This window comes from Primulina huaijiensis, chromosome 11, assembly GCF_012295235.1.
Source record: "Primulina huaijiensis isolate GDHJ02 chromosome 11, ASM1229523v2, whole genome shotgun sequence".
Classification (NCBI taxonomy): domain Eukaryota; kingdom Viridiplantae; phylum Streptophyta; class Magnoliopsida; order Lamiales; family Gesneriaceae; genus Primulina; species Primulina huaijiensis.
Genome location: NC_133316.1, coordinates 800,410 through 824,519, shown reverse-complemented (window position 1 = coordinate 824,519; position 24,110 = coordinate 800,410). Strand labels below are relative to the sequence as shown.

At 35.8% G+C, this 24,110-nt stretch overlaps 2 protein-coding genes and 1 long non-coding RNA gene across 3 annotated transcripts in view; 1 reads left to right on the top strand and 2 right to left on the bottom strand.

Moving 5' to 3' along the window:
• LOC140987925 (uncharacterized) overlaps positions 1-24,110 on the bottom strand; it is an 86,085-nt gene that overhangs the window by 53,354 nt on the left and 8,621 nt on the right. The gene's annotated exons all lie outside the window — the stretch shown is intronic.
• On the top strand, positions 3,188-6,889 carry LOC140987580 (putative disease resistance protein At1g50180). Its single transcript, XM_073456147.1, has 2 exons — positions 3,188-4,332; positions 5,048-6,889. Exons 1-2 carry the CDS (start codon positions 3,312-3,314, stop codon positions 6,739-6,741), a joined length of 2,715 nt encoding a protein of 904 aa, XP_073312248.1. The 5' UTR covers positions 3,188-3,311; the 3' UTR covers positions 6,742-6,889.
• On the bottom strand, positions 6,576-7,398 carry LOC140987581 (uncharacterized). Its single transcript, XR_012177169.1, has 2 exons — positions 7,354-7,398; positions 6,576-6,715 (listed from the first exon to the last, which is right to left on the bottom strand). It is a non-coding gene; the product is annotated as an uncharacterized lncRNA (long non-coding RNA).

Below are 24,110 nucleotides of genomic sequence, written 5' to 3'. Positions count from 1 at the left end.
CGGGCTAATATCATATTATTCCAAAATTTACATATAAATTTTTTTAAAAAAAATCGGACCACCCGGACTAAAGCTGAGTGTATATGTATGTGGCTCCGCCCGTGGTTCGCCAATCAAATTAAGTTATTTGAAAACATTAAATTTTAATTTTTCAAAATTTGATGAGAAATATTGTGATCTCTAACTTAGTGATTGCATACAACGGTATATATCATTTTTAAAAAGACAAAATTGAATTCTACTGCAAAAATCGGAGGGAAAAAAATTAAACTAAAATAAAAAATATTTTTCATAAAGTAAAAATTTCTCTCGTATAATTAAGACTTTCAACGTAAATCTTGTAAAACTGGATAGTGATATCAATTCGAGTTTGTAAGATGGGTTCGGGTTAGGTTGACGCAAGGTATTGCTAAAAAATTTCTCAACCAGAACCCGAATCAATCCCAAAACGATCAATCCGAACTCGACTAACCTAATCAACCCAAACAAACCCGATTTGATTTTTTTATTTTTTAAACAAAATAATTAAATACATATAATAATAATAAATATATTTTAATTTATGCACATAATAAAAAAATCTCTTTTATATATTATTTAAATTTGAAAGTTTAATTGTAAAAAATTTAAAATACGCTTACTTCACAAAATAAACAATTATTTTTAATAATCAAAATTTTACAAAATAATTATTAATGATGAAAATATATGATACAATATACAATAATTTTTTTTCAAACATACAATATATAAATTTTTTGTCAATATTTCTTAATTCTATATAAAAAATAATAATTAAAATAAATTCATGTCAACTAGGGTGTTGTCTCAAACACACATTCTTATCTTTCACCATAAAAAGACAAATTTCTAGAAGAAGAGACAATAGACGGTATGATTTCAGCTTAAATTCTTGATGAGAAGGAGGATCTGATTTATCATGTTGTTGTGCACGACTTCATGATTCATGGTCAGCCATACATCGATGTATCCAAAGTTTCAAATCCTAATGGCCTCAAAATTTTAATATGTGATGGAGACTGTAACCAAGAAAACTAACGACAAATATTGTATTTAAGGAAAATTTTCATAATTTGTAATAAATTTTTTTTTGAATGTTAAATTAAATGTATTAGTCACGGTCAAGTTACTTTGTTTTTACGTTTTAGTTAAACGGTCAAAATTTTGAAAGACAATTTTCAATCATATTATATATGAGATACAATTCGTACCTCGCACGAATGAAATACTAGTATCTTTTAATAGTAAAATAGGACTTGAGATTAAATACAAAAAATATAAATCAAACTCAAGTTCAATAATTTGAAAAAAAGATCATCTTAAAATAGTGAGTTAGTCAACCAATTTTTTTTCTTAAAAATTCATTTTTTGTAAAATATCAATTAATTTATGTTCCCAAAAAATTTGTACTTTTTTTATTGTTTTAAAAAAAATTCTTTATTTATTTGAATATGTGTTAATTTAGTTTTCGAAAAAAATATATATACGTATTCATCAACTTATTTTTTATTTTATTATTGCTACTAATATGATTAATAATAATAAAAGATAATAGTTGAAAAATGATAGGTATTTTGGCTTATCGATTGGCTCTCTCTCTAATATGAGTCGGATCCTTTATATGTGTTAGAGATTTTCAAGGTTCAATTAGATTTTGATGTATCTTATGTTGAGAAACTGGTTCGTATTCTAGATCGATTTGAACGAAAGTTTCGTAGTAAGCTTATACTGAAGGTGAAGAGGTTTAGTGAGAATGTAGGGGTGTCGAAGAAGCCACTTGGGAGAGATAGAAAAATATGTCATATCTTGATCATATGAAGTACAAATAATTTGAAATTTGGAGATGACGTAGAAAACTAAAAAATATAGAAGTTTTGTGTTTTGAGTTTTGAAAATTTGATCGTTTCAACGATCCAAACGAATATATAGGTGTAAAAAATGATAAATACAATATAAAATTTAAATTAAAAATATATATAAATACATTGGAGCCCATGGATAGAAGCGAAGTACCGAAGAGAGAAATAAACTTATCGTTTTATTTTTGATTTTATGATTTATCGGTTTATCCAATCGACGAACCGAATTCAGTTTCGGGACCGTTGACACGAGATCTTTGATTTTATGGTCCGATCTTGGCATCGTTGCTTCCGAAATGACTTCGAACGCACCGTTCTTTGTTCGGACTATCCGAACACATAGGTGGTTCCGAACGCTGGTTCGATGCTTCCGAACCTATTTAACCCATAATTATGCTTAATTAATGAGCCTTAAATATATTTATCTATTTTAATCTCATTTAATTAATAAAATGAAACTCGGGCTACTACATAGACACTATAATTTATTGTCGTATTCGAGTTACATGAGTGACTGATTATATTGATTTTGATGTATTGATATAAATAATGTGTTGATTTCGTTATTTTTGTCGTATATGCATTATATTATTATGTAAGCGAACGAAATTGTTTTATGCATGTTAAATCAAATATTGTGTGATTACGTGACGATATTTGGACCGTCACATCATTTGCAAACAGTGAGCAGGTCCTATATATGATTGTTTTCGAATATCATAAAATAATTCTATGAAAAAAAATTAACTACTGCTTGCTATGAAAGATTTTTTAAAAGTTATAAGCGGTGACATATAATTTCTTTAAATCTAGTGTTAAACTCCATAATCATATTTTTAAGGGTATTTAATTTAATAAATTTTAGATTTTCAAAGTGGAGACATGAGTCCACATCAAAAAATATAAAAATAAAATGTGAAAACATTTTACAGGTTGGAGCTTGAATATTTACTGCTTATTCGATGATGTCTTTACAAACAGTGTCTGTAAGAACTGATTCAATAGTCCACAATTTTTTTTTAATTTCATGAGAGATGTTCACGTGAATATCTCAGAAATACGAGCATTTGGACCTGTAGAATCGACAAAAGCAATATTTACTATGAGGTGAAAGGGATTTTTAATAAATCAATGTTTTCTAAAATTATCAGTTCTATTTTGAATATTTTGCTTGTTTTTAGGTGTTTTATCCATGTAAAATTAATTTTCAATATAATTCTCTGTTTGTATATTATCGTGAATCTTTTCATATATTATATCAATATAAAAATGTTAACAGATGACGTATATATAAAATGTACACACGGACAATATGTAAACAGTACTGAGCAGTTCCTATATTATTATTATCTTTATCCTATGTGACCATCCATCCGTTCGCTCAGCAACTACACAGTACACAATCTTCTTCCAAAAACGCTTGACCAAAAGATGGTTGATGCTGCTGCAAGTTGGGCAGTGGGAACTCTGCGTGATATAACGATCGAAGAGGTGAAGTTTTTATATGGTGTTAAAGATAAGGTTGTGGATCTTGAAAGGGATCTAAAAAGAATGCGTGATTTCTTGGAGGATGCCGACAAGTGGCCGGAAAGATACGACTCTGCCGTCGTGCGTCGTCGGGTTTCAGATTTTATAGATCTGGCAACAAGGGCTGAGGATGTTCTTGAAGAATATGCTGTGGAAGTTACATCAAAAGGAGGAGAGAGGAACTTGCTCGAAAGAGTTGCTTGCAAATTGTGCGAGTGTTGGGATGTTCATAAGATAGGGAAGGAGATCGAAAGTATTATGTCTCGCGTGGCTAAACTCACCGAAGACCTGAAGCCTATAACTAAAGGGGAAGGGTCGTCAAGTATCGGGGAGGGGTCGTCAAGTTACAATCAACTATTGCTGAGGAAAACATACGATCATGAGATTGAAGAGCACTTCGTTGGGATGGAGAAGGACATAAAGAGTCTCGTATTGCGTATGAAAAATGATGATAGGTCATCTCCAGTGATTTCTATATGTGGGATGGGTGGTTTGGGGAAGACCACTCTTGCCAGAAAAATTTACCACCACAAGGATGTACTATTCTGTTTTGAAGCTCGTGCTTGGGTTTGCATTACGCAGAAACTTCAAGCAGAAGCTATTTTCCAGGAAATATTGAGGCAACTTCTTCCAGGAGAAAACAATGAAGGAAAGACAATCGAATTTATGGTGAGAAAACTAGTCAATGTAATGAAAGAGAAGAAGTGTCTGGTAGTTGTTGACGATATATGGGAAATTGACCATTGGAATATCTTAAAGAAAGCATTTCCGCTTGCAGAATCCAATTCCAAAATTTTGGTCACCACTCGAAACCAAAGGGTTGCAGACACTGCAGGATTATTTGTCCACAGACTAGATTTCTTGACGGATGATGAAAGTTGGGATCTGCTTCAAAAGATAGCTCTTCCCATCCATCAATCTGAAGGTTAGTTTTATTCTGTTGGTTGATCGATACTTGTAATAACTAAAGTCCAAGCAAGTAATCTCCAATGAAATAAAAAGTGATTATTGTGCCAAAGTCTTGTAAGTCCAACTAAATAGATCGCTGTTATATTTTTTTCTTTGTTTAGTCAAAGAGTCGCCTTGGAAAATTAATTACTTCCTTAAATATCGAGATTTTGACAATATTTTGTAGCACAAGACTTCCTTAAATTAATTAGAATTTTCCTAATCTTAAAAAATTAACTCAATTAAATATAAAAAAAACACATCGAGATTACATATTAAGAATATTTCACTTTAATTCCCAAAACATGGAGATATTGACCAACAATTCGAAAAGCTTCGAGTTAGTTATTAAAGTTCATTATTCGCTCAAGATTAAGGTGATATCTACGACAATCAAGTGAAATTAATTTTACGAGGTCAAGATGGACTTCAATAAAATCAAAATAATCTTATCAATACAAATACTGGATTCACTATTTTTTTTATCAGGTGCCTCTTTTTTATACTGGGAAAACTATATGAAATTGTAAGGTAACCTGTTCTTTTGGAATATGAAATCATGAAAGATCAATCAACTCTTTATTGTATTTTATTTGTTATATGTAAAAATTTATCGAACCTATTATTTGTTTATTGTTGTGCTAATCTCATCAAGATGGAGATTGATTTATGTTTGGCAATTGTGCACACAGCTTACTCGAAACAGTTTGAAGCTACAGGAAGGCAATTAGTACGCAAATGTGGGTGTCTACCCCTAGCAGTATCCGTTGTTGGTGGAATTTTGCGAGGACAACAAAATCCAGGGGACTGGAATAAGGTCCTCGAGAATATGGACTCATACTTGAAGCATGGGAAAGGTGTTGATGCCACTGATAAAAGGGTAGAACAGGTGCTAAACTTGAGTTACAACGTATTGCCTTACTACCTAAAGTTATGTTTCCTGTATTTAGGATGTTTTCGAGAGGACGAAGATATTGAGGTGGACGATGTTTATTTGATATGGATGGCAGAAGGATTGATATCATCAGACCATCAAGGGCGAAATGAAACTCTTAGGGATGTTGCTGAACGTTATTTAAATGAGCTAGCAAGCAAATGCATGGTTCAGGTGAAAATGAATATTGATGGATATAAATCATGCCGCCTTCATGATTTGGTGAGAGATTTATGTTTGTCAAAGGGAAAAGAAGAACAGTTTTTTGAGGATTCTCATGGAAAAATTCGAAGATTAGCTATCAATTTGGGTGATACCGACGCATGTAGTGTTGCACAGTTTAAAAAAGCAAACTTACGATCTCTTCTATTGCTATACAAACGGAGAAGTGATTCTAATGATATTACTAACATTTGGCAAGATCTACTCAACAATGCATCGCTCCGATCTCTCAAAGTCTTGGTATTGGAACACTGCAAATTTGAGGATGAGAAGTTACCTCATGATGTGAGGAAACTAGTGATGCTCAAGCATTTGAGTATAAGACATAGCAGAGTCGTGGAGATGCCAGAATTTGTCTGCAAACTACCATGTTTACAATCATTGGATCTACGATCGGGAATTCGTATTATGTTACCAAATTCGATTGGTAAGATGGGACGATTGAGGCATCTCTTTCTGGAGCCGTCGTTGTCGGTAATTGATGATGGGAGTCTGAGACTCGACGGCTTAACGGAATTGGAGACATTGATTGGGTTCAATAGTCTGGTCTTTGATACTACCCATATCCTCAAATTAACCAACCTCCGACGTTTTGATGGGATTGTTGATGATATAGAAAGTTTATTTTTGGTTGTTGATCACATCATTAAACTCAAGGATCAGCTTCGGGAGGTAAGTTTAGTAATTCGTGTGAGGGATGATTTGAGTTCCGAACAAGGTTCACGTGTCATTGATTCGTTAATGCATTGCCCACTCAATGATTTGTCAATTAAAGGGAAATTGAGGAGATTGCCGGCCTGGGACCCCCAGTTACTCCAGAATCTTGTTTCGTTGTCGCTTTTTCGTAATGAAATCGTGGAAGATCCGATGGAAACACTACAAAATCTTACCACGCTACAATGCCTTTGGTTGGGCTCTAACGCATTTGTTGGCACGAAAATGGTCTGTAAGAGTAAAGGATTTCCTCAGCTCAAGATTCTTGCACTTTGGGGATTGAGGAATTTAGTGGGATGGAGAGTGGAAGAAGAGGCAATGCCAAATCTTTCGCATCTCCAGATCGGTAATTGTCCAAAACTGGAGATGATTCCAGAAGGAATGATTTCCATGGCTTCCATCACAAACCTGACCATATTTGGCATGCCCTCTAATTTCAAATCGCGGTTGAGAATTGGAGGAGAAGATTACCCCAAAATCAGTCATATACCTTTCCTTAATTTGGGAGATTTGTAAGGTCATTTTTTCAGCTGAAATTTACCTAGCTACCCTCATGTTTTATCTTGTATACACAACATTTTGGATTTGTGTGCATCCAAACAAAAGGGCACCATAGACCTTGACATAATAATTAATATCTTTGCAACCATTCTACACTTTATCCGTCAAATATTGAAAATTAATATATGTTTTATTTATTTATTTATTTATTTGATATCTTAAAGGTCAAACACACATACTTGTTGTAGTTCAAGATCTGTAACATAAGTTAGAACATTTTATTTTAAAACATGATACTACCAGGAGTTTGAATCACATGTATATTTTATTTTCTATTTATTTATATCAATAAAAATTTTAAATGATGAATATTCAAATTAACAAAAAAATCTTCAAATTAAAAATTTTAGTAGGGTGTATATGAATAAGCAAGTTAAGTTAGCCAAACAGAAATTCATCTTGGAATTAATGGAGGAAGCAACAATAAATGTGATTGCCGAAAAATTTGTGCAACTGGAGAAATTCATCTTGGAATCAACGGACCAAATTATCTTTAACAATTTAATCATATCTCAAGTTTATTATCGTATAATATATCATGCATATCTCAAATTTATCATCGTATACCTTTACTTGATTTGGGAGACACCCTCGGCTGATGATATTACATTTATTATTATTATTATTATTATTATTATTATTATAATTTATTTATTTCATCTAGGGATGTAAATGAACTAAATCGTTTGCGAGCTATTCGAAGCTCGGCTCGACAAAAAGCTCGTTTGAGTTCGTTTGTTAATCAAATCAAGCCAAACTCAAGCTCGATTTCAAGCTCGAAAATTTAATCAAACCAAGCTCAAGCCTAAGGATATTTGGCTCGTGAGCTCGCAAACATGTTTGATAATAGGCTCGCAAATATGTTTGATAATAGGCTCGCGAGCTTGAGCTCGACTTTTTTAGGTGGCTCGTAAGCTCGAGCTCGAGCTCGACTCGTTTAGGTGGCTCGTAAGCTCGAACTTGGCTCATTTATCGAGTTGAAAAATAAAAATATTAGTACTAATGTCACAAAACATAGTTGAAAAAAAATATGAATTATACCACATAGTCACATTTACATTTTTTTATTTTACTTGCATATCATTATACTAAAATGTTCTTTAAAATATAATAAATTAACAGAAATACATCAACTTATTCTATTTTCCCCAAAAAATTTACATCACCAAGTCATATACACGTTGAGTAATTTTACAAACTATTATCCTAAAATATTATATTAAATTGAATATAATGAATTTATATTGATTAAAAAATAATATTTATTTGGAACACAGCGAATTGAGTATTAAAGAAGTTAAATTATTGCAATTTTATTTATATGGTGATATCAGTGTATGACGAATATTTGTTATCTGGATGCTGGATGTATTAGTTTGGGATGTTTAATAATATAATGAGTTTATGTTTTTTTTAGTTGTTATTTTTGTTATTTTGATTATTTATGAATGAATTTATATTTTTATGTCTGATTTAAAATTGGTTAATAGATAGATTTAATTTTTAACAAGCTCAAATCAAGCTCAAACTCGAGCTCAATTCTATGCTTTACGAGCTCGAAAACGAGCCGAGCTCAAGCCAGGCTTGTTAAACATGATAATCGAGCTATTAATGAATCAAGCTCGAGCCCGGCTTGATTAACATGATAAACGAGCTTTTAACGAGCCGAGCTCGAGCTTTTTTCGAGCTTATTGTTTTCAATACAAACCGAGCTCGAGCCTGATAATAGAAGCTCGAATCGAGCTCGAGCCTCAAACAATCTTCAACAAACCAAACTCAAGCCTGATACTGTTTGATTTGGTTTGGATCGTTTACATCCCTAAATTTTCATCCCACACATATTCTTCTGTCAGTGACATTTTTCTTTGAATTTTGGGCGGTGACGGTGAAGATTGAAGTCAACTAGGAAAGGTTAAATAAAAATATTTTATTATTGATATATTTACAATTAAAACATATCATTTTAATCTTTTGCCTTGATACATCACTTTTCGTTCATCATATTATTTATTCATATTTTTATCCAATCAAATATCATGTTATTTATCAATTATTTATCTTGTATCAATCAAATTAGTACATTAATTAAATCATTGAATTAAAATTACAATATTAATCTTAATAAATAATATTATAAATATTTTATTAATATTTTTTTAAAAAAAAACAAAACGATAATATCGTATTATATGAAATTTAATCAATCATTGTATTAATTATCATTTTATTTATTTTATTATTCAAAAATATTAATTATCTACATATTATATGTTTTATACTACAAACCAAACAGTATCTAAGATTATGTTTGGTAGTTGGAATGAGATGAGATTGGTCTTATCCTATCAAATATCAATATGTTTATCTTTTTCAATAAAATAATTAATTATTCATTTTACATCAATCAAATCAATAATTATTTCTCACACATCAGTCACATCATTAATATAAAATTATAATATTATCTTTATATCTTTTTTTATTATACTCTCCATATATTATTATTATTATTATTATTATTATTATTATTTCTCTCACATCAATAACATTATTAATGTATTTTATATATTAATCACATCTTTTATCTTATTCTGTGTATCAAATGATGAATTTTATTTTGAACTCTTTTCCTCATTTTACATACATACACACTAAATATTGAAATTAATTTGTATTCAATGTGTTTCTATTTAAAAAAATATGTTTAAGAAATTACGTTCCCAATAAATTTTACAATCATATTTTATTATAAATTTGCAATTTTGTTAGTAACATTTTACTGTGATCAATTAAAGAAATTAATTTTTAAGTTACGTGAAAAAAAATAAGAATGAAACATTAATTGATTCAAAATTCCAAGTAAAAAGTATATAAATTACTAGATAATTTATTTTAGAAATGGAGACTATTAACACTTCCCGACTTCCCAACTTTTATATGCTAACAACTTGCAACCAAAATTTTTAATATTTTTAAAATTTGTCATAATTTTTTATTATATAGAAATAAAATATAAAATGAAAAGTAAAACTTCTATTTTAATCTTAAAATTTAATATTATTCATACTTTATCCCAAGTTTTAGCACGTGTATGTAAAATTTTGGTCACTTTTTTTATGTATTATAAATTTTTAGTAATCTTGCACCACAATAAAAAAATATATGTATATTATCTCATTAAAAAAATAGTATTATGTTTTTTTTTTAAAAAAAATCAATGTATTATAAATTACACTCACGTATTATTTAATATTTTCGAATTTATTATAACTCGAAAATAAATTCTTATACATGTCTATATTTAATTAATTATGAACCTAAAAATTTGGATTCTCACAATTAGTGTCCAATAAACCAATTGTAACAAAGAAAAAATAATATAGTATAACAATGACGGTCACATTACAGAAAACAAAAATAGTCAACAAAATCATTAAAAATGATAATAACAATGTTTGTGAATCATTTACGACCAAAAAAGTATATGATTGAGACTGAGTATAATGAGAAAATATTTGTAATCAATAAAAAAAAAGAACAATATTATATAAGAGGAAAAGTGAAGTAATTAAAATTTAAAATAAAACACGTGAAAAATGCAAACTTCATATATGTGATTAATATGAATGATTTTCATTTTTATTTATTAGATTAACTATTTTTCTTTAAAATAAAATCGATTTCACGTGATTTTCTAGTTGATACAAATATTTAGCTTATTATTTAGAATATCATAGTTTTTTGAATCAACCTCACAAAAAATGGGAGCGTTGTGTATATTTCCCACCATTAATTGTGCTTGTCTTGTAGGGTCTTACCACATTTTCTTGTATGAGAATTGCGACCATTTCCTCTCCTTAAGCTACGTGTCCCATGCAAACAAGGCCATGCTAATTTAGCGTCATATTTAAATTACAAATTAATTCTTTTAAAGAGAAAACTAAAAGTTTGATTAAAAAAAAGAAGTAAATTGTGAAAAAATATCCAAACCAAACTAAACTTTAAATTTACTACCTAGCTACACTAAAAAACTTTGGTTCAACTACCTAAAAAGTATTTAAAAAGACAAAAATATCCTTATTTGCCCTTATAGTTGATAAATCAAATGGATTGATTTTCCTGGGAGAAAATGGTATCAGAGTCGAGATAAAATTATTTCAAACATACAAATTTATTATTATAAAATAATTAAATATTTGAGGAGGAGAATTTTCTCAATTAACATGAATCCGAACCCATGTTCGAGATTAATTATTTACAGGATATATTCCAAATCATTAGAATATAATATTCGAAGCAGGAAGATCTAACCAATGTTAGATATCAAGAATAAGGAACTTATCAGAAGCCTAAAGTAAACTTATGATTCAAAATAACAGGTTCCTAGAAATAGAACTGGATTTCTCTAAACTCTTTGGAGATCTTAGAGAAATTCAAAAGACGATACAGAATTACGGCAACATGATGTATTATGTACCCCAAAATGTGGAGAAAATGCTTGAAAACCAGGAAGAAATTCTTGGAATATTAAAGGATATTCGAACAAGAATTCAAATTCTAGAACAACAACCACGTTCTAGTAAAAGAACTTCAGAAGGAAGGTTACCACCATCCTTTGGTACTGAACCCTTGTTACATCAACGAGGGAAGACCAAAGTAGTGCAAAAACCTTTGACTGAAGAAGAAAAGATTATCAATCTAATTAAATCTGTCTCAGAAAAGAAATTAATATGATGACAACTTTAGAAAGGATTGGTCTCGATGATCTCCAAGACCTTGCTGAATCATTTGCGAACCTCAAGGTCGTAGAAATGAAGATGAATACAACGGGAGGAGAACAACCCTCCATAACCTGGTCATCTTCTCAGGAACTACCAAGAGAAAGTATGGGATCTCAGAATATAAATATGAGAGAATCCCAACTTGATTTTCATACTAGTGGAGAATCACACCCAGCGGGAACAAGGACAAAGAGAAGTCAAATTCTCTTGCACCAAACACCCTATAGGAAAACTGTTTTAGAAGCTATACATCTTTATGGGGTCATGTTTAACCTAGATGTATTAGATTTTAAAAACAGAGAACATCTCATAGATGACTAGACATCAGCTATGAGAATCGCAACACGAACACTTGATCTCAACAGAGAATGATTCATTAAACTTCTAGAAATGCGTCTTATGAGATCAGTTAAAATTGCTTGAGACATGACTTCATTAGAAACCAAAGAGTCAGTCCTAGTTGGAGAATCTCTTAGTGAGATAGCTGAAAAAATGGCTATCCTATTTAAAGCATAATTTATAGGGGTAGACTATTTTAACAGTCAAGCTACAGAGAAGAGGAAGAAATACACTCAAGCTCTGTATAGCCTTGAATTACATGGCATATGTTTAGTGGATGAATACATTATGTTATTCACTAAATATAGATGGTATTCAGGTGTCGAAGAAAATATAGCAATGCGGCTTTTCTTCGCCAAAATGACAAGTCCCTGGAGAGAAATGCTTATAAGGGAATATGTCCCTAGCAATCCAGATATTTTGGTAAGAAGAGCATCTTTTCCCAAAGGAAAATTGACAGAATGGTGCCATATGACAGTATTACAAAAGAATTATAAACGCTTAAGGGGTATCAATAAAAGAACTCCTTTGTGTTATAAAAAAAATGATCTTCCAACAATTATTAGAAGTAAACCACAAAGGCAGAAAAGAAAGAATTTTAGATTTCATCCTTACGCCAGAAGTGGAAGAAGTTCTTAGAAACCAAGAACAGTATGGTCTAGACAGAAAGCCAGGTCCTACAAATCTGGACAAAGAAGTGGACCATCAAAAAGTAGGGTATCATCTCAAGCATGGAGTACATCTCGAAGCACATGAAGAACACCTACAAAGAAAACTTTCAGAAGAGCTCACACTCAATAAAAGTTTTAAGGATTGTAATTGCTGGACATATGGAGCAAGAGGTCATATTTCGACCAACTGTCCAGAAAATGAAAACAGAGGAATAAAATGCTTCGATTCAATCCCGGATATTGAAGAAGCAGTTCATTACAAAGATCTTATTCAAGTATACCAGTTTGAGGATATTGCCTCAGACGAAAGTATATATGAAGAAGAAGAAGTCTTGAGTCAGAAAGAATCTGATGGAACTGAATCGGAATCCGACTGAAAACGAGGTGTTTCGACAAGAAACACATGAAGACATCTCAACACAAGAAATTAAAGGCGAAAGAATTAGATAACAAATCAGAAGTGGCGTCTCTGTCCTCAGATTCGTCGTTCTTCGTCTTCATGATCGATCTTTACGCTCCAATTCATCCTCTCGTGTGTCTCCTCGTCTCTCGCTGCATTTTTCTCCCCAAAACGGTCGTCCTTCCTTTCTGAACCCTATTCCTCTTGTTATACTTTCTTCCGGGCCGTAAGTTCAAGCCCATTTGTCTGATTCTCACAGCCATTAGCGCCGCGGTGCTTGTTGTTCAGCACCTAGGTGCCCGTGTCTCGAGTGTGTGGCATCGTGGCGCTGCTCTAGGCGCTCCTCTCTTGGCATTGTATGAGCGTCGCGGCGCTTGTTGCTCGGCATGATAGCGCTACGACGCCTGTCCCCCGTACACAGTAGCGCTGTGGCTCTCGTCCATCAACCGTTCGACACCAAAATTGTCCCTAATCGTCATCAATCATCCAATAGTGGTTTATCTCCTGCACGACACAAAAACAATAAATATCAAGCGTAATTATGTTCGAAACTAACATAATTCAAATGGATTATCATATAAATTAAGTGCAATTCTTGCACTTATCAACAGCCTATGGATCAAATTAGTGCATAATACTTATAGCAATCTTGGTAATGTGTGGCAATGGGAGTGGCCTCGAGTGGTATCATCGCTAATCAAGCAGATTTTTAGTGTTGGGGATGAGTTGATTCGTGTGTTGGGCTCGACAGATGCGGCTATCCTCTGTTTGCACAACTGGTTAAGTGGCACTGTGGGTCTCAAGAATGCGTATGAATTCTTTAATCGGAATGTAGTGCCCAAAAATTAGTACACGTAAACTCCATGCATAATTATAAAATATAATTTAATTAATTAATGATCTATATGGTATATGATACATGATTAAATGATTTTAAATGTTTATGTACTCATACTTATGCAATTTAAAATGTTTTCGCGAGTTTTAGCTTTTCATACGAATATTCGGTGTCGAATCGGGGAAAGGAGACCGGACACCGGAGACAATTAAGCTGCAAAAATTGAATGTTATATTTTATTTTAAGTCAATAAAATTAATTATTTTAAATGATTTACGAATTTTAGTATTTTAAAATCTAATTTAATTTATTAGGCGATTTATAAAATTTTAAGCATTTAAAATGTTAATTTTAAAAATTAAGGATTTATTCCTAAATTTGGGGTAAAATATTTTATAATGATTTTTATGCCATAATTAATTTATTTAATTAGTATTTAAGATAGATTAGGATTTTAAGTATTTTATTTAACAATTTTAAAAAAATTTATAGGAGATATTAATCTTGTGAATTGGGGATTTAATTTTTGTAAATTTGGCACTTAATCTTTTTAAAATTAAAAGGTGAGATTTTAGTGCTTGTTTAAATTATTGATTAGAGTTTTAATCTGCCTAAAACACCTAATCATTGTTCCATTTAAATACTAGAAGAATCCTACCACACCTTGTACATAAAACACACGCACACACAATTCTACACACTCAAGAACACACACAAAGCCGAAAGTTTTTCTGTGCAAAAGAGCCTAGGATTTTTGCTCTTTTCTTGATCCTATCATCCCCGATCACACACTCACACGTAGCATAGTTGATTCACGTCATTTTTACGCAAGGAAAAAAACCGAAACGTCCGCAACGATATTCGACGGTTCGAGCGTTTAAAAAACGCAAAGGCATGTCTTAATCCTTTCTTTACGCATCGATCATGTTATATTACGTACTTTGATACAAATTATGCATGAAAATTCGTTTGGTAAGTGTCAAGATTGAAAGCAAAACAATTTGGATCAATATCTGAAATTTTATGCATGAATTGGTTCGTTTCTTGAGTTTCTTGATTGAAGCCTTCGGTTCATCGGTTGGACCCTCCCCTAGGTTTCTGCTGTAAGTGACTCTGATAGGGGATGTGTTTAGACGTGGTTAAGTGAACTGGAAAGAGGTAGGAGCCGCTGGTACAGCAAGAAGCCGTGGCTGGATAGTACTATGCGATTTTCCATGCTCAGGAGTGGGCTGTTGGTGTTTGGCCAATTGATTCAGTGCATGGGCTGGTTAGGGCTCGTGGCTATGGCTAGGACAGTGTCTTAGGGTCAAGTTAGGAGCCTGGTATGGGCTGGATAGGTTTTAGAAGGGTCTGGTTGCGCATAGGAAAAGGGAGAACACATGCTGTTTTTTTCCGAGTCTTATGGGTTATTTGGGTTGTTTGTTCGTTTCTGTGCAGGGGCTGGACCAGGGCTCTTGGCTATGGTTTAGGTAGTCTCTAAGGGTCCTAGGATGATCCTAGTTAAGGTGGTTCACGGCTTGGTTTGCTAGAGAAAACGCTAGAACCAGAAACACGAAAGCTGCACAGATTGAGTCCCATAAAAGAGCTGTCATGGTTTTGGCTTGTTGGAGGCTTTGGCTGCGGGTTTGGGCTGGAAAGGGCTGGACCAGGGTCTCATGGGATGTCTAAGGGTTGGGTCTAGGGTTTGGTTGGGGTCCAGTTCGCGTTGGTTTAGGCGTGAAGTCGTGAGAAGCGTATTCGGGTCATAGTGCATCTCAAGGACTGTTTTTCTTGGATGGGCTGTTGTTCACGTCTTTAATTGGTTCGAACACGGTTTTTAGGCTCTTGGATAGTAGGTTAGGATGTTGGCTAAGTATGGTTCGAGTCCCGAGTCGTTCGGTAGGTCATAAGCTATGTTATTTAATTCGGGAATCGTACGTGCCCGAGTGCATCTTCGAGGCTATGTTTGGTTAGTTAATATTGAGGTTTGGCAGCATATCCAGGGCGATCCAACGAAGTCCACGATGTTCATAAATATGTATCACGTGCAAAATAATTATTTTTGAGCTATGCGATTTGTCTTGTGGCTAAATTATGTTACGGGTTTGGAAGCCCGAGAACGTGTCCAGGGATCTCTCCAACCTCTTCGGAGGATTATGTTATGTTAGGGAGCGGACATCTAGTCCAAAGACTATGGTGATCCCTTCGGCCAGTACTGTGGTTTAGTTTTGATCAAATGATTTGTGTATGGGCCACTTGCATTGAACATAACTCTACACAAAATTATTTACGTTTACGATTATCCATAACAAGTATGAAGATATGATTTTTATGAAATTTTTTGAGCAGGAAAGTCGCGTTATACATATTTATGCTTATAATATTTTATGTTCAAGCTAAGTTTAAATTGCATGGATTTTTATTACGTATTATTCTTTATTTACAGTTTATGCATACTGAGTCATTAGACTCACTAGACTTGATCGATGCAGATTATGTAGTTGAGGAGATGGGAGGCGGTGACCAGTGAGCAGGCTCGCGCCAGTGGCAGTGCAAACCCGAGGACCTTGTAGTTTAAGTTATATTATTACACACGTTTTTAAACTATTTACTCTGACTTTTTTTTATTAGTTTTGGTGACAAGTAAATTAAATTTATGGTTTTTGGTTAGACTATTTTTAAATTAAATTAGTAGTTTTTGGATTTTTGGGATTAATTAAATGTTGGCAATTTATTATTAATTTTGAATGCGTGGCGATTCGTTATTTTAAATTAAGAGCTATTTTGATAAATAATTATTTAATAAGAAAACTTTAAATTTTTTCGCAAATATTAAAGTAGTAGTATTTTAAGAGACGGTTCGCCATAGTTGGTATCAGAGCGCAATGTTTCCTGATATAGGATTGTGCCTACTGCTGCATGTGAGAAGCTCAGGAAGTCACGCCTCAAGTCTGTAAGTTTTTACGATTTTAAATGGATTAAGTGTTAAGCACGAGTTTCTTTAATTGCATGTTTAAGTTTTGAACCATTTTAGCATGTTATATTAGTAGTTCGGTTACGCATGTTGGTGACATGTTGGGTTAAATTATGGAACAATATGCCTCCTAAACGTGTTATTGACCGTGAGGGCCGTGAGGTTCGTGATGAGCGGAGTGCTTCCCCTCCACTTCCATCACCAGACCTTCAGACTCATATGCTTGCGCGCATGACCCAGTTCTTTGTGCAGTTTGCCAGGAACAATGCCGAGACGGACAGGAGTTATATAAGCGTTTCCATAAGATGGACCCTAAGGATTTTGGGGGTATATTAGTAGGCTATTTTCGAAAATTACATGAGAACTTTAGGATAGTGGATTAAGCATGTGCATGAGAATAAGTTTAGTCCTTGTTGAGAATTTTTGGGTTGAGAGTATGTTAATATTATCTCAGGGAGGATCTATATAGCGGGAGTAGCCACAAATGCTCTATTAGATTTCGGGGCTACTCATTTTTTTATATCAGATGACTTTGTGAGCTATTTGGGAGTCAAGCCCACTAGGCTAGGTGTGAGTTATTATGTGACCATTCCATCTGGGAAGAACTGTCTACTTTTAGTGTGGTCAGAGACTTAAGTCTCGAGCTGCAAGGCCACATAGTCTACGTTGACCTTATTGTATTGCCAATTTCCGAGTTTGATATCATTCTAGGAATGGACTGGTTGTCGAAGAATGGGGTGTCAATCGATTTCCAACAAAAATCAGTAAAGGTCAGACCATTGGGCAAGGAGGAGTTCGTATTCGAGCCAAGTGGATGCAACAACAGACCTCAGATGATATCATGTCTTCAGGCGAGGAAGCTTATGCCTAAGGGGTGCCAGGCGTTCTTAGCGAGCATTATTTCAGCCCCTATTACAACCACTCAGACAATAGCAGACGTTCCAGTTGTTAGAGATTTTCCGAACATCTTTCCTGACGACATTGCTGGTATCCCACCTGAGCACGAGGTGGAGTTTTCTATTGACCTTATGCTGGGTACCGTGCTAATCTCCAAGGCACCCTATCGATTAGCGTCCGCAGAGATGAAGAGCTCAATAGAAACTACAGGAGCTACTGGATAAAGGATTAATACGCCCTAGTTGTTCACCTTGGGGCACACCAGTACTCTTCGTGAAGAAGAAGGATGGAAGTATGAGGCTTTGCATCGACTACCGGGAGCTGAATAGAGTTACGTGAAGAATAACTACCCATTGCCTAGGATCGATGACTTATTCGATCAATTGCAAGGAGTTTCTGTATTTTTCAAGATAGATCTTCGCTCCGGGTATCATCAGCTGAGGGTGAAAGATGCAGATGTGCACAAGACAGCCTTTAGAACTTTCTATGGGCATTACGAGTTCCTAGTGATGCAGTTTGGATTGACAAATGCTCCAGCGATCTTTATGGATCTCATGAATCGCGTGTTTCAGCCTTATTTAGATCAGTTTGCCATCGTATTCATAGATGACATCCTCATTTATTCGAAGAACCAGGAGGAGCATAGCCAGCATCTGCGTACTGCATTGCAAGTTGTTGGAACTTTTCAAGTTCGCAATCTTGATTTTGATGTTAACAAAACTTGATAATCTGTGTGACTAATAATCTACCTTAGTGTGCAGAAGTTAGGATCAGTCGAGGTGTTTACGTCACAACTGAAGACTCAACTGATTGCACAAACTGAATCAATCTAACTGTTACGTCAGTTGAGCAGTCCAGCTGATTGTCCAGTTGATAGGTGGTTCAGCAGGAGAACCTCAGAAGCCTGGCCAGCCGAAGGAGTATTCCCAGCTGATCAGTTCAACTGAACGAGAGTGAAATCAGTTCAACTGACGAGTCAACTGATTTCACCAGCACAACTGAAGATCAGTCCAACTGACCAGTTCGAAGCATCAGTAAGAACCTTTCAGTTGTAGATGAAGACAAACTCTCTCAGTGGATTCCAGCTGTGCGAGAAGGTACAGAGTCACTGTCCAGTCAAAGGACAAATATACGTTGCATCAGAGCATTAAAGACAAAGCGCTCCAACAGGGCAGTCGAAAAGTCGATACACAAAGTCCAAGGAGCCAATTCAAATGCAACGGATACAATAAATGAGTCTCACTGTACGATCAGTTTCTCCACCTATAAATAGAAGATTAGTTGTGACTCAAGAAAAGAAGAGAGTGGAAAAAGAAGTGGGCACGCTTTAAAGATATATCAGCTTACAGAGAAGCCATCAGCTCAGTTGTGAGGGAATACTTCAACGTGTTTATCAGCTTAGATTAGAAGCACTTTTCCCTCAGTGTGTGAGAACATCCTTGTTCAGTTCTCACACACACACCACCACTCAGTTACAGTCTTGCACAAAGACGTTAAAATTGTGTATGTAGTCTTTGACACATAAACATTAAAGAAGTGTTGGCTGGAAGGTGCTGCCTTCAGTCTAGACTAGGAGTTCAGTTTAGGCATTAGTGTAAGTCCTAGCTGAGTGAGTTTGTACAAGGTATTGTATAAATCAAAGTCTTCTAGTGGATCCTACCTGAGGCGGTAGAAGGGGTGACGTAAGAGCAGTTGAAGTCTTCGAACATCCATCAACATATCTTGTGTACTTAACTGACTAACTGCTGTTTTCAAATTGTTTTGGATCAGTTATAGTATTCGTCAGTTCAGTTGTCACCGTAACTGAGCTGAAAAATGCAAAAACTAATCTGTCCCTTTTCAGTTATTCAGTTTACATAAGTTAAAATGTTTTCTAATATAACAGTCTTCTTCACGAAGGATTACTTCGAGTGTTTTTCGCTTGATTTTAAACCAAACTCGATTTAATTCATCGGTGTTAATTCTTAGAACACGAGATATTGCAGCTCATTGGAGAGTACAGCGTTCGAAGTGTCTTCGAAGGCACTAGCACACTCGATCCTTCACAAGTGTTGCAGAATTGGAAACTGTTTCCGAAATTCAGCAAATGCGAGAGAATGTGGCATTTTTGGGACATGTTAGCTCTAGTAGTGGCATTGAAGTTGACCCGTCCAAGGTAGAAACGGTGAAATAATGGGTTGAGCCGAAGAACACATAAGAGATCTGCGGTTTTGAAGGAGATCATGTTATCCTTTTGGTTACTAGTGACTAACCTTGAAACTGCTATCTAGAGGTCTAGGATCATAAAATTTCTCATTGTGTGACATATTTAATCATTCTTTTTAAGTTTTTTTTTTTGAATGGGATGGGCTGGCTCTGACGGATTCTCACAATAACACTAAACAACGTAAGTGCAGATGTGCAAGTTCTTTCTGCAGCAACGGTGTCGAATTGGTAGTAATTGCCGCTTATCACATGGTATGTCGCTCAGCATAACAAAATAAAAAAAAAACATAAATCTTCAAGACGGTTCTACCCTACGCAGATACTGCATCTCTGTTTTGTTGTAATTGATGTATTATAGTATTATACGCCCCAGATTCAGTTAGCATATACTCATATGATATTTCTTAAAGTAGATCACTATCTCTAAAATATTTGGTGCATGGCTGCTGTTAAATTTTTTAATGATGTTACCCTCACATTTATGCCATTTATCTTGAACTGGACTGATCTAATAATATTTGTTAGGCGTCAATGTCCCAGTTTCTTCTCTAAAGAAGTTCATACCTACGATAAGGGAGTAGTTGGTGGCAGGTTCCAGTATTTTGGCGCTTTCAGATTCTAAAGCTGGCATCTGGAGAGCAGTTGAACTACAATCATGGGATGCAACATTTAAAATGGGAGATGTTGTTTTTTGTGATGATGGAACTTCAGTAAAACTTGGAGCTGAAGTTATTACATTGTCGGAATACTTCGATATGAGTGATAAAGAAGAGAGTGATACGAGTTCTGAGCAATCTGATTCTAGTGACTACGAACAAGATACCGTGCAAGGTCTAGGATTTTTAGAGGGCACCTCAAAGGGAGTCCAGACTGAAACTGTGATTTTTTTCCTGAGTGGGAGAATCACACTCGTGGCATTGCTTCGAAGCTGATGGCAAATATGGGTTACCATAATGCTGACCACTATTTCTGCAAGAGTTATCCCACCAAAGCAGTCCCTTGATTGTGCTCTCAAGTCTCTTCAAAAGGAAGAACGTCACGATGAGACTCAAGGAAAGAAACGTAGTAGAGGTGGTAAGAGGAAATGGGACAAGAAGTTAGCAGCTGCTATTAAGGCTGCTGAAGAAGAGGAGGAATCAAAAGACATTTTTTCTCTCATTAATACACAGCTTGCAATGTGATACCCCCATAAGGATCCGGGTCGTTGATGACCCAGACACTATCAAGAGCCCGAGCACTACATATTTCCCAAGTATTCTTCGAATAGCCCGGTCTCCCGCGCAATCATCGCCCGAGCTCTCATATAAGTACCCGGGTAATCAATTGCCCGAGCCACCTCAAGAATTGAACCACACTCGAGTATGATTGATACAGGACGTCTAATCTGTCAGAACAACTTGGGCTTGGAGTGTCCTAGAAGTCATTAGAAGATAGGGTATGGGCAGCCGACTTGCCATACTTAGTAGGTAGCACTGGAATCGAGGTACCTACCTCATCTTCTACTATAAATAGCAGGTATTAATGTCATTTACAGATTCTGAAATCTTTGAACTCTTGAGCATTATACATTTTTTCTACAAAATATTGCTTGTGTTCATCTTCAACCTGCTGACTTAAGCATCGGAGTGGCCACGCCGGACACCCCTCCGGCGCCCATTCACGAGTTCTTTCCATTGTTTGCAGGTGCTATTGAAGCCATTATCTTCACTCAAATTCCCTAAAAACTATAAATTATTGATTTGACTCGTTGGAGCTCCTTACCCGGTTCACCCATTTCAGCGTAGTCGCATCATTGGCGCCGTCTGTGGGAAACTTGAGATTAAGGCGTTGATATGGCTCATACTCGAAGAACTAACCAAGAAAATTCCCGGGCTCATGGGGATAATGCGCGTACTTCGGGGCAAGGTGATGGTGTTCCTCCCACGGGACCCAATCTTATTACCATGACCCCGGAGGAGTTGGCTAGAATAATCTCCGAAGCGGTGGAGAAGGCTGTGGCCAGGAGAGAAACTTCTCATCAAGTTACACTACCCGGAGATGTGCAAATCAATGAGTAGGAGCAAGAGCAAGAGTTGAGGGAGGAGGAAGTGAGAGGAGAGGATGAGGAGTCTAGTGCTGGATCCAAATCACCTACCGTGGCTGAGGAGTTGTTGGAGCTAAGACAGAAAATGAATGTTCTGGAAGGGCAGTTGGAGAGTCGTAGCATTTCTCGAGCTACTGCTAAGGGTTGCCCATTTACTGATATCATTGTCCGGGTACCTCTTCCCGGGAACTTCAAATCCGCCAAAGTAAAAGATTACGATGGCAATGCGGATCCTGAGGAGCACCTAGCCAGGGTTGAAAACATGGCCATGTTACACTGTTACACAGATCGAATCAAGTGTAAAGTGTTCCTCACCTCTTTGGTGGACACAGCTCAAAGGTGGTTTGAGGGACTGTCCCCTCAGAGTATTAATTCATTTAAAGACTTCCAGAAGGTGTTCCTACACCAAATCAGTAGCAGCAAGAAATACAAGAAGACTGCTTTTAGTCTTTTCGAAGTCAAACAGAGCCTGGATGAAAGTTTTAGGGCTTATATTAAAAGATTTAATAGAGTGGCTTTGGATGTACCTACTTGCGCTACTGAAACAAAAACTACGGCATTCACACAAGGCTTGAGGGAGGGTGAATTCTTCAAATCATTGACCAAAAAAGTGCCCGGGGATTTCGAGGACTTATTATCCCGGGCAGAAAAATACATCAACATGGAGGAAGCCCAGAAGCAGAAGAGGGAAGCTGGAAGGAAAGAAAGAGGAGACCGGGTAGCTAGGCCCGAGGAGAAAGGACGGAGAAGGAATACTCCAGGACACTTCTCTCACCACGTGCCTCTTAAGATTACCCGGGACAGAGAGGTTCAGGAATACAGTAGGGATCTGGCCCCGGACCATCAATTATCCCGACCTGAGAAAAGAGGATTTTGTACTCTCCATAAGGTGTGTTATCACAACACCGAGGATTGCAAAACATTGAAGGGAAACTATTCCTTCCCTTCCGCCCCAGAGCAAAGCCAAGCCCATAAGAGGCCGAGATTGCCATGGACATCTTCACAGCCAGAGCCCAACGCTCGGGGAGGAAGTATGAGGAATGTACCGAGAGGATAGCCCGTTAGGAGAAGAGAGCCCGATCTTGAGACGAAAAAGAATTCGCCCCCTGCTACAGGATTGATAAAAATGATATCAGGAGGCTCTACTGATGGAGACTCCAACCGGGCAAGGAAGTCGAGGAGTAGGAGGGAGTGTATGGAGGTAGAAGGAATGAGGAGGAGTGAAGCGGTCATCAGTTTCGGCCCAGAGGATTTGAAGGGGGTGAATCTACCCCACAATGATGCCCTGGTTATCCAAGCCCGAGTGGCCAATTATGACATTCTGAGAGTCTTTGTTGACTAGGGAAGCTCTGTAAATATAATTTTTAAAGATGCTTTTGTGCAGATGGATTTGCAGGGTTACCATTTGGAAACCGTGGAAACTGCCCTCTTTGGCTTTGCTGGCCATGTGGTCTACCCAGAAGGGGAAATCGTCCTACCATTAACCCTGGGTTCCCAGGATCTCAAGGAGACGGTGATGACTACTTTTACTGTGGTAGACTCCCCTTCATCATATAATATAATTTTGGGGAGGCCCGCTATGAATGAATTAAAAGCCGTAGCATCTACCTATCACCAAAAGATTAAGTTTTGTGGATGGGGCGTCCAGCCTTGTAGGGTGTGGAGTAGGTGTTGTAGTAATATCTCCTCCAGGAGAGAAGATTAAATTGGCTTTAAGAATTGATTCCCGGGTTACTAACAATGAAGCTGAGTATGAAGCTGTCCTTGTGGGAATCCGAGCTGCTAAAGATATTGGAGCTTCCCGTATTATTGTATATTCTGATTCACAATTAATCACTCAGCAGATAAAGGGTGCTTATGAAGCTAAAGATGACAGGATGCTCCAATATTTACAACTCATAAAAACCCAGGCAGCAGTCTTTGTGGATTGGAGTATCGAACAAATACCCCGGGAGGAGAATGGAGAGGCGGACGCTCTAGCAAAAATGGCTGCTTATTATCAGAAGTCACCACCCGGGAAATTTTGCATGTTTCCCGTTTGGTCTTGTCCACCGAGGAAGAAATATTACCAGTGCCTGAGGACTCCTGGATGACACCAGTGATCAAATTCATTACAACCAATGAATTACCTGAAGACAGGACTCGAGCTCAAAAAAT

Bases quoted from the DNA above. Each gene is read 5' to 3' on its own strand.
- LOC140987580 (XM_073456147.1), top strand. From the start codon at position 3,312: ATGGTTGATGCTGCTGCAAGTTGGGCAGTGGGAACTCTGCGTGATATA. The intron at 4,333-5,047 runs GTTAGTTTTATT...TTGTGCACACAG, and splicing joins TCCCATCCATCAATCTGAAG to CTTACTCGAAACAGTTTGAA.